Source organism: Tachyglossus aculeatus, chromosome 1 (genome assembly GCF_015852505.1).
Source record: "Tachyglossus aculeatus isolate mTacAcu1 chromosome 1, mTacAcu1.pri, whole genome shotgun sequence".
Taxonomy (NCBI): Eukaryota; Metazoa; Chordata; class Mammalia; order Monotremata; family Tachyglossidae; genus Tachyglossus; species Tachyglossus aculeatus.
This window is the reverse complement of record NC_052066.1, coordinates 156217159-156240030: the sequence shown is the minus strand read 5'-3', so window position 1 is coordinate 156240030 and position 22872 is coordinate 156217159. Positions and strand designations below refer to the sequence as shown.

The window sequence follows — 22872 nt, the reverse complement described above, 5'->3', positions numbered from 1 at the left end:
CAGCACCGAATCTCTGATCACCCACACAGGGATCTAGGGCATGAGAGAGCTGGGCACTGCCATTCCCTGTGGGTGCACCCCAAGGACAGACACATAAAGCAACTTAAAAATCTGCTCTTTAGTTCTGCTTCAGTTTGACACCAAAGAGAGGAAATTGGGGTACGCTGCTAGAAAATGACCATAGCAGTTTGAGGTCAGTCCCCTCTGGAGGAACCCATGGGAGTTCAGCTAAGACAGGACATACTCATACTCCCAACTTAAATTACTTCATAGCCTAGGTTTTTATGGCAGGACGATATGAAGCTTACAGCTTGGCAGGCTTGGTCAGGTAACTATGGCCCAATGCCTCTGACCCTGTTTTAAGACCTGTTAAAGACAGGTCTGAAGCAGGGTCGGGGGAGGAGGGATCAAGGTTTTGGTCTTGGGGACCCCAGGGACAGCTCCAGGGCTAAATAGGAGTCAGTCAGTCAGTCGTATTTATTGAATGCTTACGGTACACAGGGCACTGTACTATGCACTTGGGGTAGTAGAACATAACAACAGACAGACACAGTTCCTGCCCACAAGGAGCTTAAAGTCTAGAGGGGGAGAGTTGGGCAGGGATCCAGTTTGGTCCCAGGACACTAGGCCTGGCCCAGAATGGACCAGGAATGAATCAAATTTACTTCGAGATACGAAGGCACCAGATCTCCCTTCGCTTCAATATTCATGTGAACACTGGAGGTTAGGTGGTAAGACTATGGAGGAACTGTAGAGGCAGATATACTCAGCTAAATTTCAGAATATTTCAGTAGGAATGGCATATGGCATGTATTGAGTTTCTCCTTAATTCCCTGGCAGATGTCTTCATCTGATGCCCTGGGGCTTGGAGGGCCTGAAGTGGCTCAGTACGTAGTCCCCGGGAGGCAGGAGAGTCAAAGCTAGGGGAGCAAACACTACCGGTTCCCACATACTCACTGCAATAACAACCAGGACAACTTTCAAGGCTTAGAATGGAGGGCCCTTGCGGTCCATGACCTTTGAAGGTGTGGCCTGAGAATGCCAACAAAGGTGTTTCACTGCTTCTGACTTTCTTTACCAAGAGCTTAGTACAGTGCACTGCAATCAGAAGATGCCTGATAAAATATCATTACTATTACTACTATTACTACTTTGGGCAGAGGGGGTTGAATGTCTATTTCCTGGCTGAGGCCAGAAAATCACTGGAAAAGATTAAGGGAGGGGAGAGAACTGGAAAATCACAGTAAACACCTGGTTTTCTTTCCAGAAAGTGAAAAACAGACTGTCTCTACTAGCAAGAACCCACTTCGAAAAATTTTCAGGGAATACAAGAGCTGGGTTTTCTCTGCTCTTCATCTATCATATGCACTGCTCTCAGTCTTTTTCTCTACTTCACTTTTGTTCTCTTTTCTGCCTTCATTGGTCTCTCTCAGTTCTCTCCTTTGTCTCTCCCCTTCATCTGAGTCCCCTTTTGTCAACAGCACAAATGCTCAATTAACATTTCCCCCCTTCCCACTGGGTCATGCTCAGTTTTGGGGCGGCTTTTTAATGGTGTTTGTTGAGCACTTAACTATGTGCCAGGCACTGTACTAAGCTAACCGCTGAGTATGCACAAATAAAGTTGGATACAGCCAATTTCCCACATGGGCTCACAGGCTTGGTCTCCATTTTACAAGTGAGGAAATTGAGGCACAGAGAAGTGAAGTGACTTACCCAAGGTTACAGAGCAGCCAAGTGGCAGAGCTGGGATTAGAACTCAGGTCCTTCTGACTCCCAGGCTTGTGTTCTACTCACTAGGCCCTACTGCTTCTCAGTTGGCAGTATAACAGGGCTCCACTGTTATTAAAAATACACATTTTAGAGCTTTTATAGTTGTGAATGGATAGAAAGGGTATTCTGAGGGCTTCGTTAACTCCCTTTTCCATTATACCACATTCTCAATGTCTCCAAGGCAAAGTTACTCACTTGGAATCTGTGAACCAGCTCCAGGGACTGGCTGTCATTTTGGTCTGCTTCCAGGATGATATCTGTCAGTTTGTGTATGATCACATCCAGTGGACCCTGCTCCTCAATTGGTTTGCTAAGGTTGAGCTGGAGAAAGAAAGAGTGAGAGAGAGAAAGGGAATTAGGTGAATTAAAGTTTGCAAAACATCTTTCCCCAACCCTTCAATGAGCTAAACCATTTTTATACGATTCTAAGAAGGTATTAGAACTCGAGTGACACACAAATCTTTCTGTCCCCATCAGCACGTACGGGCAGCTTCCAAAGACACCACTGAGCCCTGCCCAAGTTGTGTTGGGTCAAAGGATTCAATGACGGGGACGGGTCTTGGGGAGAGCTTGTACCTCTATTCTGGGCCTTCATAGGCTTGAGGGCAGTAATTGCTCCCAGGATAACCGACATTTCCCAGCAAATATACTGGTATTGTAGAAATATAATAGTATATAGGCTCATCTCTAGACTGTAAGCTTGTTATGGGCAGGGAATGTGTCTGCTATTTCTGTTGTATTGTACTCTCCCAAGCACTTAGTATAGTGCTCTGCACATAGTAAGTGCTCAAAAAGTACCATTCTTTGATTGATATAGCAGCGTGGCTTAATGGAAAGAGCAGAGGCCTGGGAGCCAGAGGGCCTGTGTTCTAATTCTGGCTCCACCACTCGTCTGCTATGTGAGCTTGGGAAAGTCATTTAACTTCTCTGGGCCTCAGTTCCCTCGACTGGAATTCGATACCTGTTCTCCCTCTGACTGACGGACTTTACTCTGTGAGCCTCACGTGGGATCTGATTACCTTCTATCCCAGCGCTTACCACAGCGCTTAGCACGGTACAGTAAGCACATAACAAATACCGCAATTAAGTACCTGACCAAGCACTTAGTACAGTGCTCTGCACACAGTAAGTGCTCAATAAATACGACTGAATGAATGAATGGAGGGCCCACTGTAGTAAAAGCAGTTGGGAAGTACAAAGCAAAAAAGTGACAGGTTCTCTGCCCACAAGGAGCTTACACTCTAGCTGTTATACATGAGCTTTGACAGCTCAAAGAATCAAGCCACATACATGCTAGACCAATTAACAGTATTATTTGAGCATCAGCTGCATGGACGGCACTGTATTAGGCACCTGGAAGAGTACAACAGTAGACCATGCATGTTCTTGGCCATCGAGAAGTTTTCAGTCTACTGAGGAGCTTTGTCTTCAAAGTTAGACCAGATTGTAGTAGAGTTTCAGGCTGGGGAGGGGTCCTCAGTTCTGGCTGGGCTCCAGAATTTTGATCCCCCTCAGGCCTCTCATCAACAGCGAGTCAGGCTTTGTTCTGAGCCCAATCACCACTGTCTTACGTGGCCAGGTTTTCCTCTTCGTCAATTTGGGAATTTTAAATGTGCCATTTTATTTAAGTGACTGATTCAGGAACTTTTCCTCTTCTTCCACCTCTGAATCACCAGATTTGGTCCCAAAGACTCTCAGTAACATATCATCACTTGAGCAGTTCACCAAATAGCAACTAATGCCTCAGCCCAACATTTACCACTGTTACGCGAAGACAACTGTGTTAATATTTGGTTAATACCAGCCCCATCAAATGATGAGCAAGTTCATCCCCGCTTCCCCACTCTCCACCCAATCCTCCCTCTCTTTCCGAAGCCTCCCCCAGCCAGTAATCTCCTCAGGTTTCTGTTGCTAAAAAACATTAAATGGATAAACTCTCCCATATGAGTAGGAGTTCTGATTAGTAAGCAACATCCTTGTAGTATTAATACAGAAAATGGACAGGCCCACATCCCTTATCCAAAAAATAGCCAAGACAGGAAACTTACTCTAGTAACTTCATCCAGGCACAGAGAACACTCTTAAACTTGGAAATCAAAATCCCAGGCTCCTCCCCGGTTTTGAGCCTTTAGGGAACAGGTGGACTCTGGTTTATGAGAGTCCATTCAATTCAGGACGCTAAAAAATTGGGTCAAAATATCTAGAGCCCTTCTTAGTTGCAGCTCTTTCTACGGCTCTCCTCGTACCATCAACAACTGGTCTGGCCAAGTAGCTTTTTTAAATAGTATTTGTTAAGCATTTACTATGTGCCAGGAACTGTACTAAGCACTGGGGTTAATACAAGATAATCTGGTTGGACATGGCCCATATCCCACATGGACCTTACAGTCTTAATCCCTATTTTAGAGATAAGGGAACTGAGGCACAGAGAAGTTAAGTGACTTGCCAATGGTCACACAGCAGAAAAGTGATGAAGCTGAGATTAACACCCAGGTCCTTCTGGCTCCCAGGTCTGTGTTCTATCCACTAGGCCATGCCGCTTCTCAATCTATGATCCTACACTTTTGAAATTCAAATGCCTTCTGAATTGTTTATATCAGTCGACAGTACTGAGTGTCTACATTGCGCAGAGCGCTGTACCACGTAAAGTGTCTGTAATCCCCAAGTAGAAGGAACCACCAGCATCAACATTAAATAACAACACTATTAGTCCACTATCAGTTAGTCTTTTGATGGGCCCATCTTTACAGGTTATATTGAAGATTTGAGGAGTCCAAACCAACATCAAGTCGGGAGGGAGAAGATGGAATGGAACAGCAAAAGGAACAGCTTCTCTACTTGAATGTCCTGCCGACACCTCTTAACATGCCCAGAATAGAACTCCTCAGGCTCCCACCCAGACCCTGTCCTCCCCTTGACCTTTGCATCCCTGTAGACACCACCACCATCCTCCATCTCATAAAGCTGTAACCCTAGCACTATCCTCAACTCATCTCTCTCATTCAACCCACATATTCGATCTGTCACCAAATCCTCTTGGTTCTACCTTCACAATATCTCTAAAATCCACCCTTTCCTCTCCACCCAAACTGCCACCACACTGATCCAAGCACTGGTCATATAGCAAGTGATTGCCAAACAACAGAAAAGAATACTCTGCAGGAGACAGAGGGAGGCTGCAAGTGGGAATCCGATCATCTGCACGGCATTGGGAAATGTGTTTCTGGAGGACGAAGTGAATCATTACAGAAGCAGCATGGCCTAGTGGATAGAGCACAGACCTGGGAATCAGAAGGACAGGGATTCTAATCCTGGCTCCATCACTTGTCTGCTGTGTGACCTTGGGCAAGTAACTTAAGTTCTCTGTGCCTCAGTTCCCTCATCTGTAAAATGGGGCTTAAGATGTGAGTCCTATGTGGGGCATGGTCTGTGTCCGTCCTAATTACCTGACAACTACCATAGCACTCTACAGTGCCAGGCACATAATAAGTGCTTAACAAATACCATTGAAAAAAAAAAAAGATTCTTATTGAGGACATCTCCAGGGTCAACCTTGCTGCCCTTCACTGACCACGTGGAGCCCAGGAGGGAGTGGTGGGGGGAGGGGGACACCTTTGCACCCCCTTGAATTGGTTTGGCCACTCAGTGCAGGGCTAAAATAAGCAGGGTTTAGTGTTTAGCCCCAAGTAAGAAAAGGGGGGAGAGCAAGGGCCGTTTTCACCACTCAAATCTGTCATGCTGTCTCACAGTGCGTAGACCTGACAACCGCAGGTTGTTTGGAAAATAAGTTCTTCATGTTCTCTTCTGATCTGTGGAAGGTAAACATTGCTGATTTGGAAGCATTCCACCTTCCTTTGTATATTTTCCAAGCATTTTAAATGCAATAAAACCCTCTCCCGAGAATAGCAACTTGGAACACTAATCGGTCATCATGGTCCCTGTTGGACGTTTTTGGAGTCCTCTGCTTAGCCAGTTCATTGTAGCTGTCAGCTGCAAGTCTCACCCTCCTATGATCTCGTCTCCAAAATGTCTCTCTGCTCCATTTACATAGCTCACTCTGGAAATGCTCCATTAAACAAGGGAGGGTAACAGCAGAACCTCCAAGAGACAGAACCACTGAACAATTAGCAAAACATCTTCAAGAGGGCCCTGTCTTCCATCTCTTCTTTGCCTTGTGCTGGACATGGCTAGTTTAAGGAATTCTAGTGTGGAGCCTTAAGTCTCATGTTAATTAGAAAAGGGTGAAGGGAAATATACTACGGCACAGTCAGGTTTGCATTTTTTAAAAATACTATTTAAATGCTCATTATGTGCCAGGCACTGTACTAAGCAGTAGGGTAGATACAAGCTAATCAGGTTGGACACAGTCCATTTCTCACATGGAACTCACAGTCTTAATCCTCATTTTACAGATGAGGTCACAGACACAGAAAAGTTCAGCGACTTGCCCAACGTCACCCAACAGAGAAGTGGTGGAGCCACATGAACGTTAGTCATATGAAAATACTGTATCACCAATTAGAAATTCCAGCTCCACTAAGCTGGGGAATCATTTTAGTAATGCCATCCCTCTAAGGCTTCCCTTCAAACTCTGACATGGGAATGGAATCAATCGCTACATTGACATCTTTCTAAGCCATGTCAGAATGACTGCATTAAAAAAAGACATTAAATACGATTTCTGTAGAATTCCACTGCTACTTAATTATCAATTTCCATCTAAAGACTCTTATTTTAAACCGAGAACACCAATCAACAACCTTGAACCTTGTCTGGTGAATGAATAAAATGCCCAGATTTCCAAATGCTACAGTAACAGTCCCCATGGCTTCAAAGGGCAAAGGTTGGACCCTCTTGCTCAACAGAACACCAGGACCATAAAGACAGTTGTGAACAAGAGATTCCTGTTTTGTGAACAAGAATGGTTGAAATGGATACTTCAGGAGTCAAAAATGCAATACACTGCATCTGGGAATTGTTTCAGATCAATGAGAGAAGCGGTGTGGCCTAGAGGATAGAGTAGGGGTCTAAGAGTCAGAAAGACCTGGGTTCTAATCCCGGCTCCGCCACTTGTCTGCTGTGTGACCTTGGGCAAATTACTTAACCTCTCTTTGCCTCAGTGACCTCATCTGTGGGGATTAAGAATGTTGACCCCATGTGGGACACGGACTGTTCCCAACTATATATCTACTACAGCCCTCAGTGCATTGCCTAGCATGTAGTAAGCACTTAACGAATACCATAAAAAAATGGATTTTGTTCTCAAAGCTTTCTTTTAGACTGTGAGCCCACTGTTGGTTAGGGACTGTCTCTATGTGTTGCCAATTTGTACTTCCCAAGCTCTTAGTACAGTGCTCTGCACATAGTAAGCGCTCAATAAATACGATTGATTGATTGAAGGAAAAAAAAATCCAATTTATGGTGTGACCCACAGTCATTTCCTCCTTTTCATTCATTCATTCATTCAATCGCATCTATTGAGCGCTTACTGTGTGCAGAGCACTGTACTAAGCGCTTGGGAAGTACAAGTTGGCAACATATAGAGACGGTCCCTACCTAAGAGTGGGCTCACAGTCTAGAAGGGGGAGAGATACCTGCAGTCCAGTTTGGCTGTCCCCATTTTGCCCTTTCCAAATTACCTTCATCTCCTTTTAAAATGTTCCTTTGGGAAAATGGATTCATTTTCTTGCTGTTCGAACATTTTGGTCCCCGGTGTCTGTGAATTCTAAACAAATCAGCAAACCCAGAATGGTGTTCTGCTTTAAATCCAACCTGACATTTAGTTTGCGAATGTCAGGATCCAAAAGAAGGGGGAATCCTACATGGGGACAAGGAAGGACCTTTCGAATCAAAAAGGAGCAAGACAATGAAAGAAGGCCTGGTGCCTCATGAGAATTTTGGACTCCTCCTTCAGAATAACATACAGAGCATGGCGATTTTCTACTGCTCTCATCACACTGACACTAATGCTGCATTTATTCACCAAAAAATGATCGAGGGGGTGTGTGTGGTGTGTGTGTGTGTGTGTGTGGGTGTTTACAAAATATGAAATATTTTATGACATATGCATACCTGAAATTTTCCAAAATAAATTTTCCTAACTTTTATCACTTGTTTTTGGAGTTTACAACCTCTACACTACATTCCTCTGCTACACTGTCAGCTCCTTGTGGGCAAGGAACTTGTCTACCAACTCGGTTAGATTGTACTCTCCTTACTGTTTATTATAGTGTATGCACACTGTAAGTGCTCAATAAATATGGATTGATTGGTACTAGTTCAATGTTCTCCGCATTGAATGACACTTCCCCTGAATGGAATGTATAGGCTCAGCCTGAGTATGGCACACAGGGTAATAATATTAATAATAATTATGGTATTCGTTGAGCTTATACTATGTGCCGGGCACTGTACTAAGCACTGGCGGGGATACAAGCAAATCAGGTTGGACACAGTTCTTGTCCTCTGTAGGGCTCACAGTCTCCATGCCCATTTCACAAATGAGGTAACTGAGGCCCAAAGGAAGTAGTGACTTGCCCAACATCACGTGTTCACGAATTCTGCCGTATTAAACTCTCCCATGTGCTCAGTACAGGGCTCTGCACATAGTAAGTGCTAAATATTGGGGAAGCAGCGTGGCCCAGTGGAAAGAGCACGGGCTTTGGAGTCAGAGGTCAGGGGTTCAAATCCTGGCTCCACCACTTGTCAGCTGTGTGACTTTAGGCAAGTCACTTAACTTCTCTGTGCCTCAGTTACCTCATCTGTAAAATGGGGATTAAGACTGTGAGCCCCCCGTGGGACAACATGATCACGCTGTAACCTCCCCAGCGCTTAGAACAGTGCTTTGCACATAGTAAGCACTTAATAAAATGCCATCATTATAAATATACACCACTGATTGATTGATTATATAGCATTCTCAGACTAGATATTTTTGCAATTAAGACTTCAGTGACCTAGAAACAGCAGTATTAACTCAGATGCGAAAATCTAATCCAGATGTTAAGCTGTACCCCTCTCTCCCCTCTTGCTTCATCTCCCATTCTCCCCTTCAGGCAATTTCAGCTCTCTGAACTTTATGGGGCAAGAATGTTGTGAATGCCTTCAAAACTAACTTTCCCATCTTAGGTAACAAGCTTCCACTTCATCTGTGCAGACCAAAGATAAGATTCAGCGTGATTTCTATGAGTAGACGTCTAAGGAGGATCTAGAGGCTGAGATATTATCAATATAATTATTATTATTGTACTGTTCCAAGCGCTGCGGTAGATAAAAGGTCAACAGGTTGGACAGCTGCGGTCCCCCAGTCTTAATCCCCATTTTACAGATTACATAACCGAGGCGCAGAGAAGTTGACAGTCTTGCTCAAGATCATAGAGCAGATGCAGCGTGGCTCAGTGGAAAGAGCCCGGGCTTGGGAGTCAGAGGTCATGGGTTCAAATTCTGCCTCCGCCGCTTGTCAGCTGTGTGAGTTTGGGCAAGTGACTTCACTTCTCTGTGCCTCAGTAACCGCATCTGTAAAATGGGGATTAAGATTGTGAGCCCCACATGAGAAACCTGATCACCTTGTAACCTCCCCAGCGCTTAGAACAGTGCTTTGCACATATTAAGTGCTTAATAAATGCGATCATTATTATTATTATTATGGTGGCAGAGCCGGGATTAGAACCCAGGTTCTTCTGACTCCCGGGCCTGTGCTCAATCCATCAGTCCATACTTCCACTCTGCACTAGAAGTGTACTCAACAAAGACCAGATTGGGATGCTTTCTTGGCCAATTGGATTTTGTAGCGTTCTTTGTAGCGGCCTGTTTTTCCTGGACCTGTTTCTCACTGTAGGAAACACATATTAACAGGCCAGCTTCGATTAGCCACCTGGGCTTAATACCTTGCCTTACCCAAACCTCCCCACCTTATGTCTCCAAGTTAAACCCTGAGGAGTTGGCAATGCCCATTCACAGTGGGGTTGTGAAGTTGATTACATAGCCAGTGGTGCTGTCCCAACCTCCCACTAGCTCTCCATCACGTGTTCTCCTGGCTTCCCTGTTGGAAGCCCTGTTTGTGGCTGAGGGTCTATTAGGCGATCTCTCTGTTTTTTGGCAACGTGGTCTAGTGGATAAAGCATGGGCCTGGGAGTTAGAAGGACCTGGATTCTAATCCCAGCTCTGCCACTTGTCTGCTTTGTGACCTTAGGCAAGTCACTTAACTTCTCTGGGCCTCAGTTACCTCATCTGTAAAATGGGGATTAAGCCTATGAGCCTTATGTGGGCCAGGGACTGTGTCCAAACTGATTAGCTTGTATCTACAGCAGCGCTTAGTACAGTGCTTGGCACATAGTAATCGCTTAACAAATTCAACAATTATTATTATTTAGCTGTCAATGAGCCCTGCACATAGAAGACCTTCCCACGCATTTCCCAAGGTGCTGCACCTTTGCCTGCCTACCTGCTCACTACGCTCTGTGCCCCAGAGGAACAAATGGCAGAGACGAGAAGGGGCCAGTGACTCTACACGCAAGGCACTACCACTGGCACAGGTTTCTTCGAGGTTTTTGGATCTGAAGTCACGGGACTGCAGCTCATCCGTGGCACTCAGCCGCTGACCCTAGCCATCGGATGTGAAAAGTCGGCCTAATCAGAGCAGACAAAGCAAGGCTATGTCTTTACAATCCACAAAGCAGTAGTACTGTTCCAGCTTCCATCACGGGGATTCTGGGTAAGTTAACCCCACCCCCACCCTATTTCAGTGGTCATTAGTAGAAAAGTCAGGGGAGAGAGACAGGGAAAAGGAGAGAAAGGGACAGGGACAGGGGTGAGGGAGAGAACATCTCTGCACTGTCCTGGAAGCCACTCTGGGCCAGAAGAGCAGACAAGTCTTTAGCTCAACAGATGGACACTTCTCTGCTAAGTGCTTCTCTGCCTCCTGGGACCCAGGCTTTCCATTCTTGCATGTTTCTGATTTGATCGGCTTTACAGCATGCAGTCAGCTAGCCCCTATGTCCACACCGCACCGATCTTCCTACTGCAGCCCAGCCCACACGCTCCACTCCTCTATCACCATCTTACTCCCTGTGCCCCCATCTCCTCTATCTCACCGCCGACCCCTTTCCCAAGTCATCCCTCTAGCCTGGAATTCCATCCCCCTCCATATACATCAGACCACCACTCTCCCCGCCCTTCAAAGCATTACTAAGGTCACATCTTTTCCAAGAAGTCTTCTTCAATTAAGCCCTCTTTTCCCTGGCTCACTCTCCCTTCTGTGTTACCTACGCACTTGGATCTGTGACCTTTGGACAGTTGATATTTGCCCCCCACCCTCTAACTTCACAGTAGTCATGTATTTCAAAAATAATATATTATTAGTTATTTATTCAAGTACCTGTCTCTCCCTCTAGAATCTAAGCTTGTTACAGGCAGGGAACGTGCCTGCTAATTCTGTTGTACCATACTCGCCCAAGTGATTAGTACAGTGCTCTGCACATAGTAATCGCTTGATAAATACCACTGATCGACTGAATGATTGATCACAAGCATTACTTATTTCAAAGAACTTGTAATTCCTCCTCCTTATCAGCCACATGCTTCCCCAATGAAAGAACTGCACCTTGAATCGTTGCTTACCAAGAAACCCCCAAATGCCCCAAAACTGTAAATCAAGTTTTAGATTAGATTAAACTGACTCTGTCATTCATTCATTCAATCGTATTTATTTAGCACTTACTGTGTGCAGAGCACTGGACTAAGCGCTTGGGAAGTACACGTTGGCAACATATAGAGACGGTCCCTACCCAACAACGGGCTCACAGTCAAGAATACACCACTGCTTTGGGGGATTGGAGATAGGGTTTTACCTTTTGAGGGAAACTGCACTTCAGTCATCTTCAACCCCGAGAACGGGTCCACTAAAATCTGCCAAATTCTATCTTTACACAGTCAGAAGTGTCCTACGCAAAGCCAACAATGCTATTCAATGCAATCACTCAGTTATCAGTGGTATTTATTGAACACTTCCTGTATGCAGAACACTCTACTAAGCGTTTGGGAGAGTACAACAGAGTTGACAGACATGTTCCCTGCTATTAACTATTATTGGAACATGAGTCAGGAGTGGCAGAAAGAGAAAATTAATTTGTGGCAGTGGCCCCAGTCGAATAGAGGCAGATACGGGGGGTACACAAGCCACACCATCCCCTGCTGTCAAGTGAAAAGTTGAAAAGAGGGGCTCTCTCTTCTGGGGGTGCTGAACACAGAGTACTGATACAAGGTGCTGTTTCATTTTTTAATTGTATTTGTTAAGCACTAACTGTGTGCCAAGCACTGTACTAAGCACCGGGGTAGACACAAGCTAATCGGGTTGGGCGCAATCCCTGTTCAACACAGGGCTCACAGTCTTAATCCCCATTTTACAGCTGAGGTAACTGAGGCCCAGGGAAGTTAAGTGACTTGCCCGAAGTCACATAGCAGACAAGTGGCCAAACTGGGATTAGAATCCAGGTCCTCTGACTCGTAGGCCTGTACTCCTTCAAGTAACCATGTTGCTTCCCAAAGATCATGCAATTAAATCCCATTTGTCTGTAACCACACCCCTCCGATTTTTTGGAGTTTTTTAATAAGTAAATGTATTTTGCAACAAGGCCATTCCACAGAACAGTAATTAACTGGCAGCTCATTCCCACTGGTAGCCAAGCATTCAAGGGGAAATATACTGCAATCTTTTGTACACCCGCTTTTACGAAAACTTTCAAGCCAAATTCTTACAAAGCCTGCAAAGATCTTTTAAGGGGCTGAAGACTCCAGAAAGAAGTACTGTTCCCATTTCCACTGCTCCCCAGTTCTAACAGCCTACTCTTTCTCTGGGTTGAGGACACAGAGGGTCTCACTCGACTTTAATGAGGCCTAGAAATGAAGGGACTTACAATGGAGCAGAGGAAGTACGGTGCAGCCTCCCTGATATTCCGTCACCTGACCAAATGCAAAGATTGTTAAAATAGAAAAAAAATGCTCTTACAACTCCCAGGGATCAGCTCAAAGCAGTTCCCACAGACCAAGTTAACGGGACTCTCCCAAGAGGATTCAACTTGAAGCTGCTGCCTGCCTTCCAGTTGAAACTGCTGCCTTTCCACTTGGGCAAACCAGCTCCTAGCATTTCTCCAAGACAGGGCAGCATTGGTTACACGTAAAATGCAAAGCCAAAGCCTGCCTCACACTTTTTTATGGTAATCTTTAAACACTATGTGCCAGGCACTGTACTAAGCACTGGGGTAGAGCCAAGCTCATCAGATTGGACACAGTCCATGTCCCACGTGGGGCTCACGGTCTTCATCCTCATTTTAGATATGAGGTCAATTAGGCACAGAAGTTAAGTGACTTGCCCAAAATCTCACAGCAAACAAACGGTAAACCTGGATTAGAGCCTAGGTCCTTCCGACACCTAGGCCTGTGCTCTACCCACTAGGCGAGAAGCAGCATGGCATAGTGGATAGAGCACGGGCCTAGGAGTCGGAAGGTCATGGATTCTAATGCCAGATTCACCAATTGTCTGCTGGTTGGCCTTAAGCAAGTCACTTCACTTCTCTGTGCCTCAGTTACCACATCTGTAAAATGGGGACTGAGACTGAGCCCTATATGGGACAGGGACTGTGTTCCAACATGATTTGCTTGTATCCACCCCGGCGCTTAGTAAAGTCCCTGGCACATAGTAAGCACTTAACAAATACTATTATTATTATGATGATGCCCAGTTGCTCCTGCACCCTACGGGGACTCAAAGTCCAGCAGATGTGCCTACGGGAAATTAATGAAATTCATTTCAATGAAAGGCATCCCACCACTGCAAGGTGCCTTTGTACAGGACAGAACATCACCCTAGACAATTCCTGGGGCCTGAAAGGTCTTGGGTATTTCTCTGACCTCAGCCTAGTCACAAATACTCCAATCCTAAAGATGAACCTGGAAACTACTTATTTAAATCTCCCAGTAAAGAATCTTCCCTTAAGCAGAAATGAGAATATAGGCTTCCCTGAAGCAAGACTGAGGAAGTTAGAGGGGAGGGGAGTTCTAGCAATACAATCACCAGTCCAGTTGAGAGTTCCAGAAGACACAGCAAGTGCCCTAATTCCCAACTACAATTCAGTTTCCGTGAGGGTGCGTTGGGAGGCCGGGGGGGGTGGGGGGGCTGGAGAACAATTAATCACAGTGGCATTTCCCTATGTCTCTAGGGACAGTGATTAAAAGCAGAACCCTCAAACAACAGCTAGTCGTTGGACTACCATCCCTTCAACAGCACAGAAGTTGACCTCCCTAACCTGACCTTGCCCTGGAAAGCTCCACATTGGGCTAAATGGCCACCAATTCCCACTACAACCCTCACCCAGAAATGTCATCCATGCATGCAACCCCCACCTCCACTTCTGTCCTGGTTCCCCAAACTAATCACTCAGTGAAAAAGGTTGGGGACAGCATCAAGCAGAAAGTCCTGAATACTGGCTTCGCCACCAATTTTGTCTCTCTCTTACATATCCCTATATCGGTTCTCTGCACCAGTTGCTCCCCAGCCCATCTTTTCTGCTCCTTCCAAACTCACTTTCTTTCTGTGCCTCACTAGTGCTGAGACACTAGCAGACAAATGGCAAAGTCAGTATTAGAACTCAGGTCATTCTGTCTCCCAGGCCTGTGCTCTACCCACTAGGACACGCTGCTTCTTTATGTGCTTACTATGTGCAGAGCACTGTACTAAGCACTTAGGAAAGTACGACAGAGTGAGTAGACATGTTACCTTCCCAAAAGGAGCTTACAGTCTAGAGTGGGAGTTAGCCATTCAAATACATTACAGATAGGGGAAATGGAAAGGTATAAGAAGGATATGTACATAAGTGCTTTGGGGCTGGAGGTGGGGTGTCAGTGTTTAATAATAATAATGGTATTTGTTAAGTGCTTACTATGTGCCAAGCACTGTTCTAAGCACTGGGGTAGATACAAGGTTATCAGGTTGTCTCATGGGGGGCTCACAGTCTTAGTCCCCATTTTACAGATGAACTAACTGAGGCACAGAGAAGTTAAGTGACTTGCCCAAAGTCACACAGCTGACAAGTGGCAGAGTCGGGTTTCGAACCCACAACCTCTGACTCCCAAGCCCGTGCTCTTTCCACCATGCTGCTTCCCAGTAATGCAGAAGGGAGGTGAATAGGGCTCATGAGGGCTTAGTGAAGGCCTCTTGGAGGAGATATGATTTTAGTGGAGCTTCGAAGATGGGCAGAATGGCCATCTGTTGGATATGAAGAGGGTAGGAGTTCCGGGAGGATGTGGCCAAGGGGTCGGTGGTGAGATGGACAAGACTGAAGTACAGTGAGTGGGCTAGCATCAAGGTACAGTAGAAGGGAGGGAGAGCTAGCTAATTGAGTATCTTAAAGCTGATGGTAAGGAGCTTCCGTAAGATGGAGAGATGGCTGGGAAACCACTGAAGGCTTTTTAGGAGAGGGGAGATACGGAACTGCATGTTATTTTTTATTTAAATTATCCGGGCAGCAGAGTGGAGTATGGACTGGAAAGCGGAGAAACTGGAGGCAGGGAAGTCATTGAAGAAGCTGATGTAGTAGCCAAGGTGGGATATAAGTGCTTGGATCAGCATGGTAGCAGTCTGGATGGAGAGGAAGGGGTGGATTCTAGATATGTTAAGGTAGAATCGATGGGACTTGGTGACAGAATACGAAGTTACGGCTCATGAGACAGGTTAGGTGTGGGGCTGTCTACATTGAGGGGAAAGTCAGAGAGAGGACAGGGTTTGGGTGGGAAGATGAGGAGTTTCATTACACTGTGGTAAGAGTGAGAAGTTGACAGGACATCTAAAGAGAGATGTCCTGAAGGCAGGAGGAAATGCAAGACTGAGAGAAGGAGAAAGACAAGGGCTAGAGTTGATTTGGGAATAATCCCTGTGGAACGAGCAGCTGAAGCCATGGAAGTGATTGAGTTCTTCAAGGAGTGGGTGTAGATAGGGAATTGAAGGGGACCCAGAACTGAGCCCTGAGGGACTTCCACAACTGGGGGATGGGGAGAAGAGGTAGAGAAGCAGTAGCCAGAGAAATACACTGAGAAGGAGCAGACAGATAAGACGGGAACTAGGTCAGGACAGGGTCAGTGTTTCCACTCCTAGGAAGCTCCTAGTGTTTCCAGGAAAAGGGCTAGGTCAACTGTGTCAAAGGTAGCGAAGAGATAGAGGAAAATTAAGAGGGAGTGGAGGCTAATTGAGATGGAGTAGAGGCCATTGATAAGGCAAGAAAAAAAAGTCATCGATGACCTTATAGAGAGCAGTTTCTGTGGAGCTGAGCGGGTGAAAGCCAGACTGAAGGGAGTTAAAGATAGAAATGGAGACAAGGAAGTAGAGATAGGGGTACAACTCACTGAAGGAGTTTGGAGAGGATGGTAGAAGGGAGGCTAGGTAATAACTAGAGTGTGTAGTGAGGTTACGGGAAGGATTTTTTAGGACAGAGGATGCATGGGCATGTTTGAATGCAGTGGCCATTCAAGAGTGAGCCACTGAAGATGGTGGTCAGGCAGGGGGCAAGTGTTTTTAATAGGGTGCAGTGGGATGGTTTTGGAGGTGCAAATGGAAGGAGTAGATTTTAAGAAGTGGGACACCTCTCAAAATACTGCTGTGACATGGGAGAAGTAAAGAAGGAGCGGGAGGAGAAAGGGACTGGAAAGGAGCAGGGGAAATTATAGGGAGATCGCACCTGATGGTTTCAATTTTATCAATGGAATAGGTGGCACAGTCAGTAGGGGCAAGAGATGGGGGGTGGGGGACAGTGGATTTGAAGAGGGAGTTAAAAGTCTGAAACAGCTCATGTGGGCAATGGGCAATAAGAATGGAGAAGTTCTGTTTCTGGGCAGGAGAGAGAAAGTAGAGTTACAGTAGGTGAGGATGAGTTTGAGATGCGCAAGGTTGGCTTGATGTCTCCATTAATGCCGGCAGCACTCTGGGCCTCAAGCACAATAGCGGAGGAAACGTGTAGTGGAGGTGGATCCAGGCCTAGATGGTGGATGGCACAAGATCGATGGAGGGACAGGGAGCAGAGGATTGAGTTCATTAGATAGGGAAGAGTTGGAGGCGAGGATTTGTGTCACAAAAAGATAGGTTGAGAATGGAGACCAAATGGGGCATGATGGCTTTGGAAAGCTGAGCAGTCCACTGACAGATTGGACATACCTGTTGGGGAATAGGACAGTATTGTGGGGGATGGGATGTGCGGGAGAAAAGGCAGGTGAGGAGGGTGTGGTGGGAGAGTGGAATTTTACAATTTTACTTCTATTTATATTCCCAAAGGTCTAGTTTGGTACTCGGCCCAAAGAAGGTGCTCAATGAAAACTGATGATGATATGTGTTCTCTCCCTTCATGCTCCACCAGCTGCATTTCTTTATCTTCACGAGGCCTACCATGACTTGCTGCAAGAAGAAGCAATCTTCCCATAGCTCCTCCTGTCTAAACACGCATCTCCAATGACTCTCTCTTCACTCAACACCTCACAAAATGCACTCATCCAGTTACTTGTACTCAATCTAAGCACTTAGCTCATGGACTTTTTTTGGTGTTTATACAGGCATCGGTATCTCTCAGTCCTTTTAAGTTTGTCTGTACGAGTGTTGTCTCACAAACTTCAATTGTGACAGGCAGACTGGCAGGCAGAACACACTGAATCAGTGAAAGGGGTCTATCTCTTTGAGCGGAGGCTTCGAGAGGACCACAAGGCAAAAAGGAAAACCAGAACCAGGGATTATCGACAACACAACACAACCCGGGGGGAGAGGGGAGCGGGCTTTGTGTGTGTATCGTGTGGCTGGGGTTGTGAGCCACACCTGCACCCACAGGGGAACTTCATCAGTGACATCATCAAGTGTGCGTGACATCAACTACTACTCTCTACATGTCTCTCAGATTGTAACCTGGTAAAGGGCAGGAACTATGTCTGCCTATTGTGCTTTCAACAGTACATCCAGCTAAGAAGCAGTGTGGCCTAGTGAAAACAGTACAGGCCTGAGAGTCAGGGGACCAGGGTTCTAATTCCAGCTCTGCCAAGTGCTTGCTGTGTGACCTTGGGCAAGTCAGCTTAAGTTTTCTGTGCCTCAGTTTCCTCAACTGTAAAATGTGGATTCAGTGCTGTTTCTTCCTCAGGTTAAATCCACCATGAGAAACTTGTGTCTACTTGTTTTATTTTGTTGTCTGTCTCCCCCTTCTAGACCGTGAGCCCGTTATTGGGTAGGGTGGGTTTGTTTTTGTTCCCGGATTGTACTTTCCAAGCATTTAGTACAGTAAGCGCTCAATAAATACGATTGAATGAATGAAACTACCCCATTGCTTAGAACAGTGTTTGTCACACAGCAAGCGCTTAACAAATATCATAAAACAAAACAAATGAAACTAAGATGATTCCAATCCTCTGATCTTCCACCCTCCTTACTCCACAAATACATTATTATTACAATTATTATTATTTAAATTTTAAGTACTTAACACTGTTCAAGCACTGTTCTAAGGACTGGAGTGGATACAAGTTAATCAGGATGGAAACAGTCTACGTAGGAGGGAGAACAGGCACTGAGTCCCCATTTTACAGATGAGGAAACAAACACAGACAAGTTAAGTGATTTGCCCTAGTTTCACAGCAGGTAAATGGTGGAGCCAGGAATACAACCCAGATTCTCTGACACATAGGTCTGAGTATTTTACACTAAGCAGTGGTGCTTCCCTTGCATATGCATATACATTTATGAATTTATCAGCCCTATTCTCCTTTTATTTTGTACAGTCCCTTTCCCACATAGGGTTCATAGACTGTAAGCGCGTTGTGGGCATGGACTACGTCTATCAACTCTTTTAAACTGTATTCTCCCAAGTGTTTAGTACAGTGTTTTGAAAACAGTAAGCACTAAATAAATGTGATTGATTAATTAATCCCCATTTTACATAGGTGGTAAGAGAGGCATAGAGAAGTTAAGTGACTTGTCCAAGGTCACAGAATAGACAAGTGGCAGAGCTGGGATTAGAACCCAGGTCCCCTGACCAACAGGCTCATGCTCTTTCCAGGAGGCCATGCAGGCTTACCCCTCAGGTGAAATTTTCTTTTTTCTGTTCTCCCAGATTCTGAATCCAATGAGCCTGAGCAGTTTCTCTTTGTACTCTCCCAACCACTTAGTACAGAGCTCTGCAGTCAAAAAATACTATTGATTGACTGACTCTCCTTGGGCAGCCATTCAATTTTCCAAGTTTCCAAGTTTCCTTTCTTCAGGGGGACTGTCAGGTGCCTAGAACAATGAACCCAGAACAGAGAAGCAGCATGGCTTAGAGAAGCAGCGTGGTCTGGTGGATAGAGCACAGGTCTGGAATAAAGTCAGAAGGACCTGCGTTCTAATCCTGGTTCTGACGCTTGTCTGCTGCGTGACCTTGGGCAAGTCACTTCAATTCTCTTTGCCTCAGTTTCCTCACCTGTAAAATGGGGATTAAGACTGTGAGCCCCATGTGGGACAGGGACTGTATCCTACCCAATTTGCTTGTAGCCAAGCAAATCAATAAATGTGATTGATTGATTACCCCAGTGCTTAGCAGAGTGCCTGGAACATAGTAAGCACTTAAATACCACAATTAGTAGACAAAAACCTGTCAAACTTGTGTACTTACAACTTTTCCTTCAGGGGAAATATTTTATCTTGCCCCACAGCACTTATGCACATATCCATAATTCATTTATTTATATTAATGTCTGTCTCCTCCTCTAAGCTGCAAACTCCTCGCAGGCAGAGAACGTATTTCAAGTGTTTAGTACAAGGCTCTGCACATAGTAAGCACTCAATAAATAATAATAATTGTGGTCTTTGCTAGGTGCTTACTATGTGCCAAGCACTGTACTAAGGTAGATATGAGATAATCAGGTCCCCCATGGGGCTCACAGTCTAAGTAGAAGGGAGAACAGGTTTTGAATCCTCATTTTGCAGATGAGGGAACTAAGGCCCAGAGAAATTAAGTTACTTACCCACATTCACACAGCAGACAATCAGCAGAGCTGGGATTAGAACTCAGGTCCTCTGACACTCAGGCACAAGCTCTTTCCATTAGGCCATGCTGCTTCTCTAAATGTCACTGACTGACGCTGAACTTAATGTTTTGTTGGTACTTGACATGAGTTCCCACAACTCATGGACGCTTAATACAAGAGAAAGGGGATTTCCAATTCCAGGACCTCTTCATCTAAGGTTTGGCCAAAACAATTAGCCTGATCCTATCTGAACCACGAGCTTCAGGGGGTCAAGATGCTCCCCAGGTTTAACCTCCATTACCCTACTTGGCTCATTTCCTAGGATTAAGTCTGAGATAAAAGCATGTGGAAGAGTAAGTAACAATGCCCTTAATTAACAACACCCTTAAACACCCTAACTTGGAATCAGGATCCCTCCTGGAGTTTTTGTTAAGGTTTTTACACCTAAATCAGAGTAATTAGCAAACAGGACAATCAGTCTACTTCTCCTCCACCTATGACCCATTTCCTGTTGTATTTTTCCCTGAATTGCCCCAGCAACCCTCCTACTTTTCCTGCTTTCTGGGTAGTTTCACCAGGCAAAGTCCTTGGTTTTAAAAAAACCACACACACATTAAATTAGCACTTTGCTGCTGCCAGTTCTGAACGGGTCTGAACTGGCAGCAGAAAAGTTCTAATTTAACGTGTGTGTGGTTTTTTTACAGGCAGGGAATGTATCTGCTAATTCTCTTGTATTCTACTCTCCTAAGCACTTAGAACAGTACTCTGTACATAGTAAGTGCTCAATAAATGCCATTTGATTGATTATTACTATTGAAATGTGGAGTCTGGATAGAACATGACAGTCACGTAGTCCAGGATGTCTGTGGCCTGGAATTCCCCCTTCAAAGATCCTGGGCTTGGGAGTCAGAGGTCGTGGGTTCTAATTCCGGCTTCACCACTTATAATAATAATAATGATGGCATTTGTTAAGCGCTTACTATGTGCAAAGCACTGTTCTAAGCGCTGGGGGGATACAGTGTGATCAAGTTGTCCCACGTGGGGCTCACAGTCTTAATCCCCATTTTTACAGATGAGGTAACTGAGGCTCAGAGAAGTTAAGTGACTTGCCCAAGGTCACAGCAGACTTGTGGTGGAGCCGGGATTCGAACCCATGACCTCTGACTCCAAAGCCCGGGCTCTTTCCACTGAGCCACGCTGCTTCTCCTGTCAGCTGTGTGATCTTGGGCAAGTCACTTAACTTCTCTGTGCCTCAGTTCCCTCATCTGTAAAATGGGGATGAAGGCTGTGAGCCGTACATGGGACAACCTGATTACCTTGTATCTACCCCAGCGCTTAGAACAGTGTTTGGCACATAGTAAGCGCTTAAACAAATACCAGCATTATTAAGTGCTTAGTACTGTGCTCTGCCCACAGTAAGAGCTCAACAAATATGATTGAATGAATGACTCTCCCCCCATTTTCAAAGCCTTACTAAAATCATATCTTCTCCAGGATGCCTTCCGTGACTTCACTCTCCCTACTTATTGCCTCACCAACCCCCACAGCAGTTAGGTACTCCAGAATGAGTCTGGACAGGTCTGAACAACACATAAAAGGAGCACCCGCAAACATAATAAATAACCATTTAGAGACCAGACAGTCTTGTAAAGGAAATAAGTAGATTACCTTCATTCTCCCTCAGGAAATCACTTTCCCTAAACTTGATCTCACACCTGGTAAGATGTGAAGTACCTCCGATTGAAAAGGCCCTACATTAGCTCATGCAACCAGAATCGGAATGTCACTGACACACAAGGTTTACCCTTAAATATCTATCCTAAGACCCCCTTTCTCCCCTGCCCATTCCGATGTATATTAACGACAACTGTAATTAGATTTGTTTCATCTCCCCAATGAGAGTGAACCCCATTCTTCAATAATGGGTATTATTCCTATTTATCAGGGCACCGCTAGGGAATTAAGGAACGGACGTTTAGCAATGAGCTCCACCATTGGTCTGAAACTATTACACAAGTTTTCCTTAAAGTAGGATTAGTCAGTAAAGCAAATCCCATGTTATGGCAGAACTAAGTGCATACACTCCAAAGGTGTAAACCCTGGCTTTTCTGAAACGTGCCCCAGGCAAGAGGAATGGTGTCATATATTTTCTGGGTACTCGAGACCACGCCAAGTCCTTAGAAGATGAAGCTGGCCAACTACCTCACTAGGCAGCTAAATGTCCAAGGAGTCTTTTTTTTTTAATGGTATCTGATAAGTCCTTAGTATTTGTCATGCACTGTATTTAGGGCTAGGATAGATACAAGACAACCAGGTTGGACACAGTCCATGTCTCACGTGGGGCTCACACTCTTAATCCTCATTTTACAGATGAGGTAACTGAGGCACAGAGAAGTGAAGTGACTTGCCTAAGGTCACACGGCAGACAAGTGGTGGAGCCAGGATTAGAACGTCAGTCCTTCTGACTCCCAGGTTCTATCCACTAGGCCATGCTGCTTCTCCATGTGAAAATCTGAATAATTTGAATTTCAAACTTCTAAAGGGAGTCCTGCAAAGAATCCTGGCTAGTTTGGTATGGTCCTGCACTTGAGGGGAGTTCAAGTGTTCGTTTTTAAAAAGAAGTGATTAAGTCATAAACAGGAGGAATGGCCTACTTCTAGAGAAAGACCAGTTTGTCAGTTTGGGGCAAGAAGGACCATGCAAGAAAACAGCAAATGAAACAGGGCTTGGAGCTCACACTGCACACAGTAAGTGCTCAATAAATACCACTGATGATGATGGTTTAAGTGAGGTTCTGCCTGGAGGCAGGGGGCTGGTCTAGTTGACTTCTGGAACTCTTTCCTGATTTTTGCAGATGGGCCAGGAGCCAAAGCCAGCAATTTGGGGGACCTGCTCTGCCCAAGGTAAATGCTGGAAATAGCACCGGTGTGAAACCAAGGGTTGTTCCTGGAGTGGGTATCATCAGTACGGTCACCGCCCCCTCAAGGACTTTATGGTTCTTCCTTTATCTTTATATTCCCCTTGCTTTAGATTCTTGCTTTCTAAATATTCCTGCTGTCTGTACCTCATTTGTCATTTATT

General features: G+C 45.3%; 1 protein-coding gene across 1 annotated transcript in view; it reads right to left on the bottom strand.

Annotated features, from left to right (window-relative positions):
* The window catches only part of ITPK1 (inositol-tetrakisphosphate 1-kinase), a 277367-nt gene that overhangs the window by 140570 nt on the left and 113925 nt on the right, over positions 1 to 22872 (bottom strand). The window contains exon 4 of the mRNA XM_038748822.1: positions 1966 to 2091. Within this exon, the coding sequence (XP_038604750.1) occupies positions 1966 to 2091 (126 nt within the window). The remainder of the gene's footprint in view (positions 1 to 1965; positions 2092 to 22872) is intronic.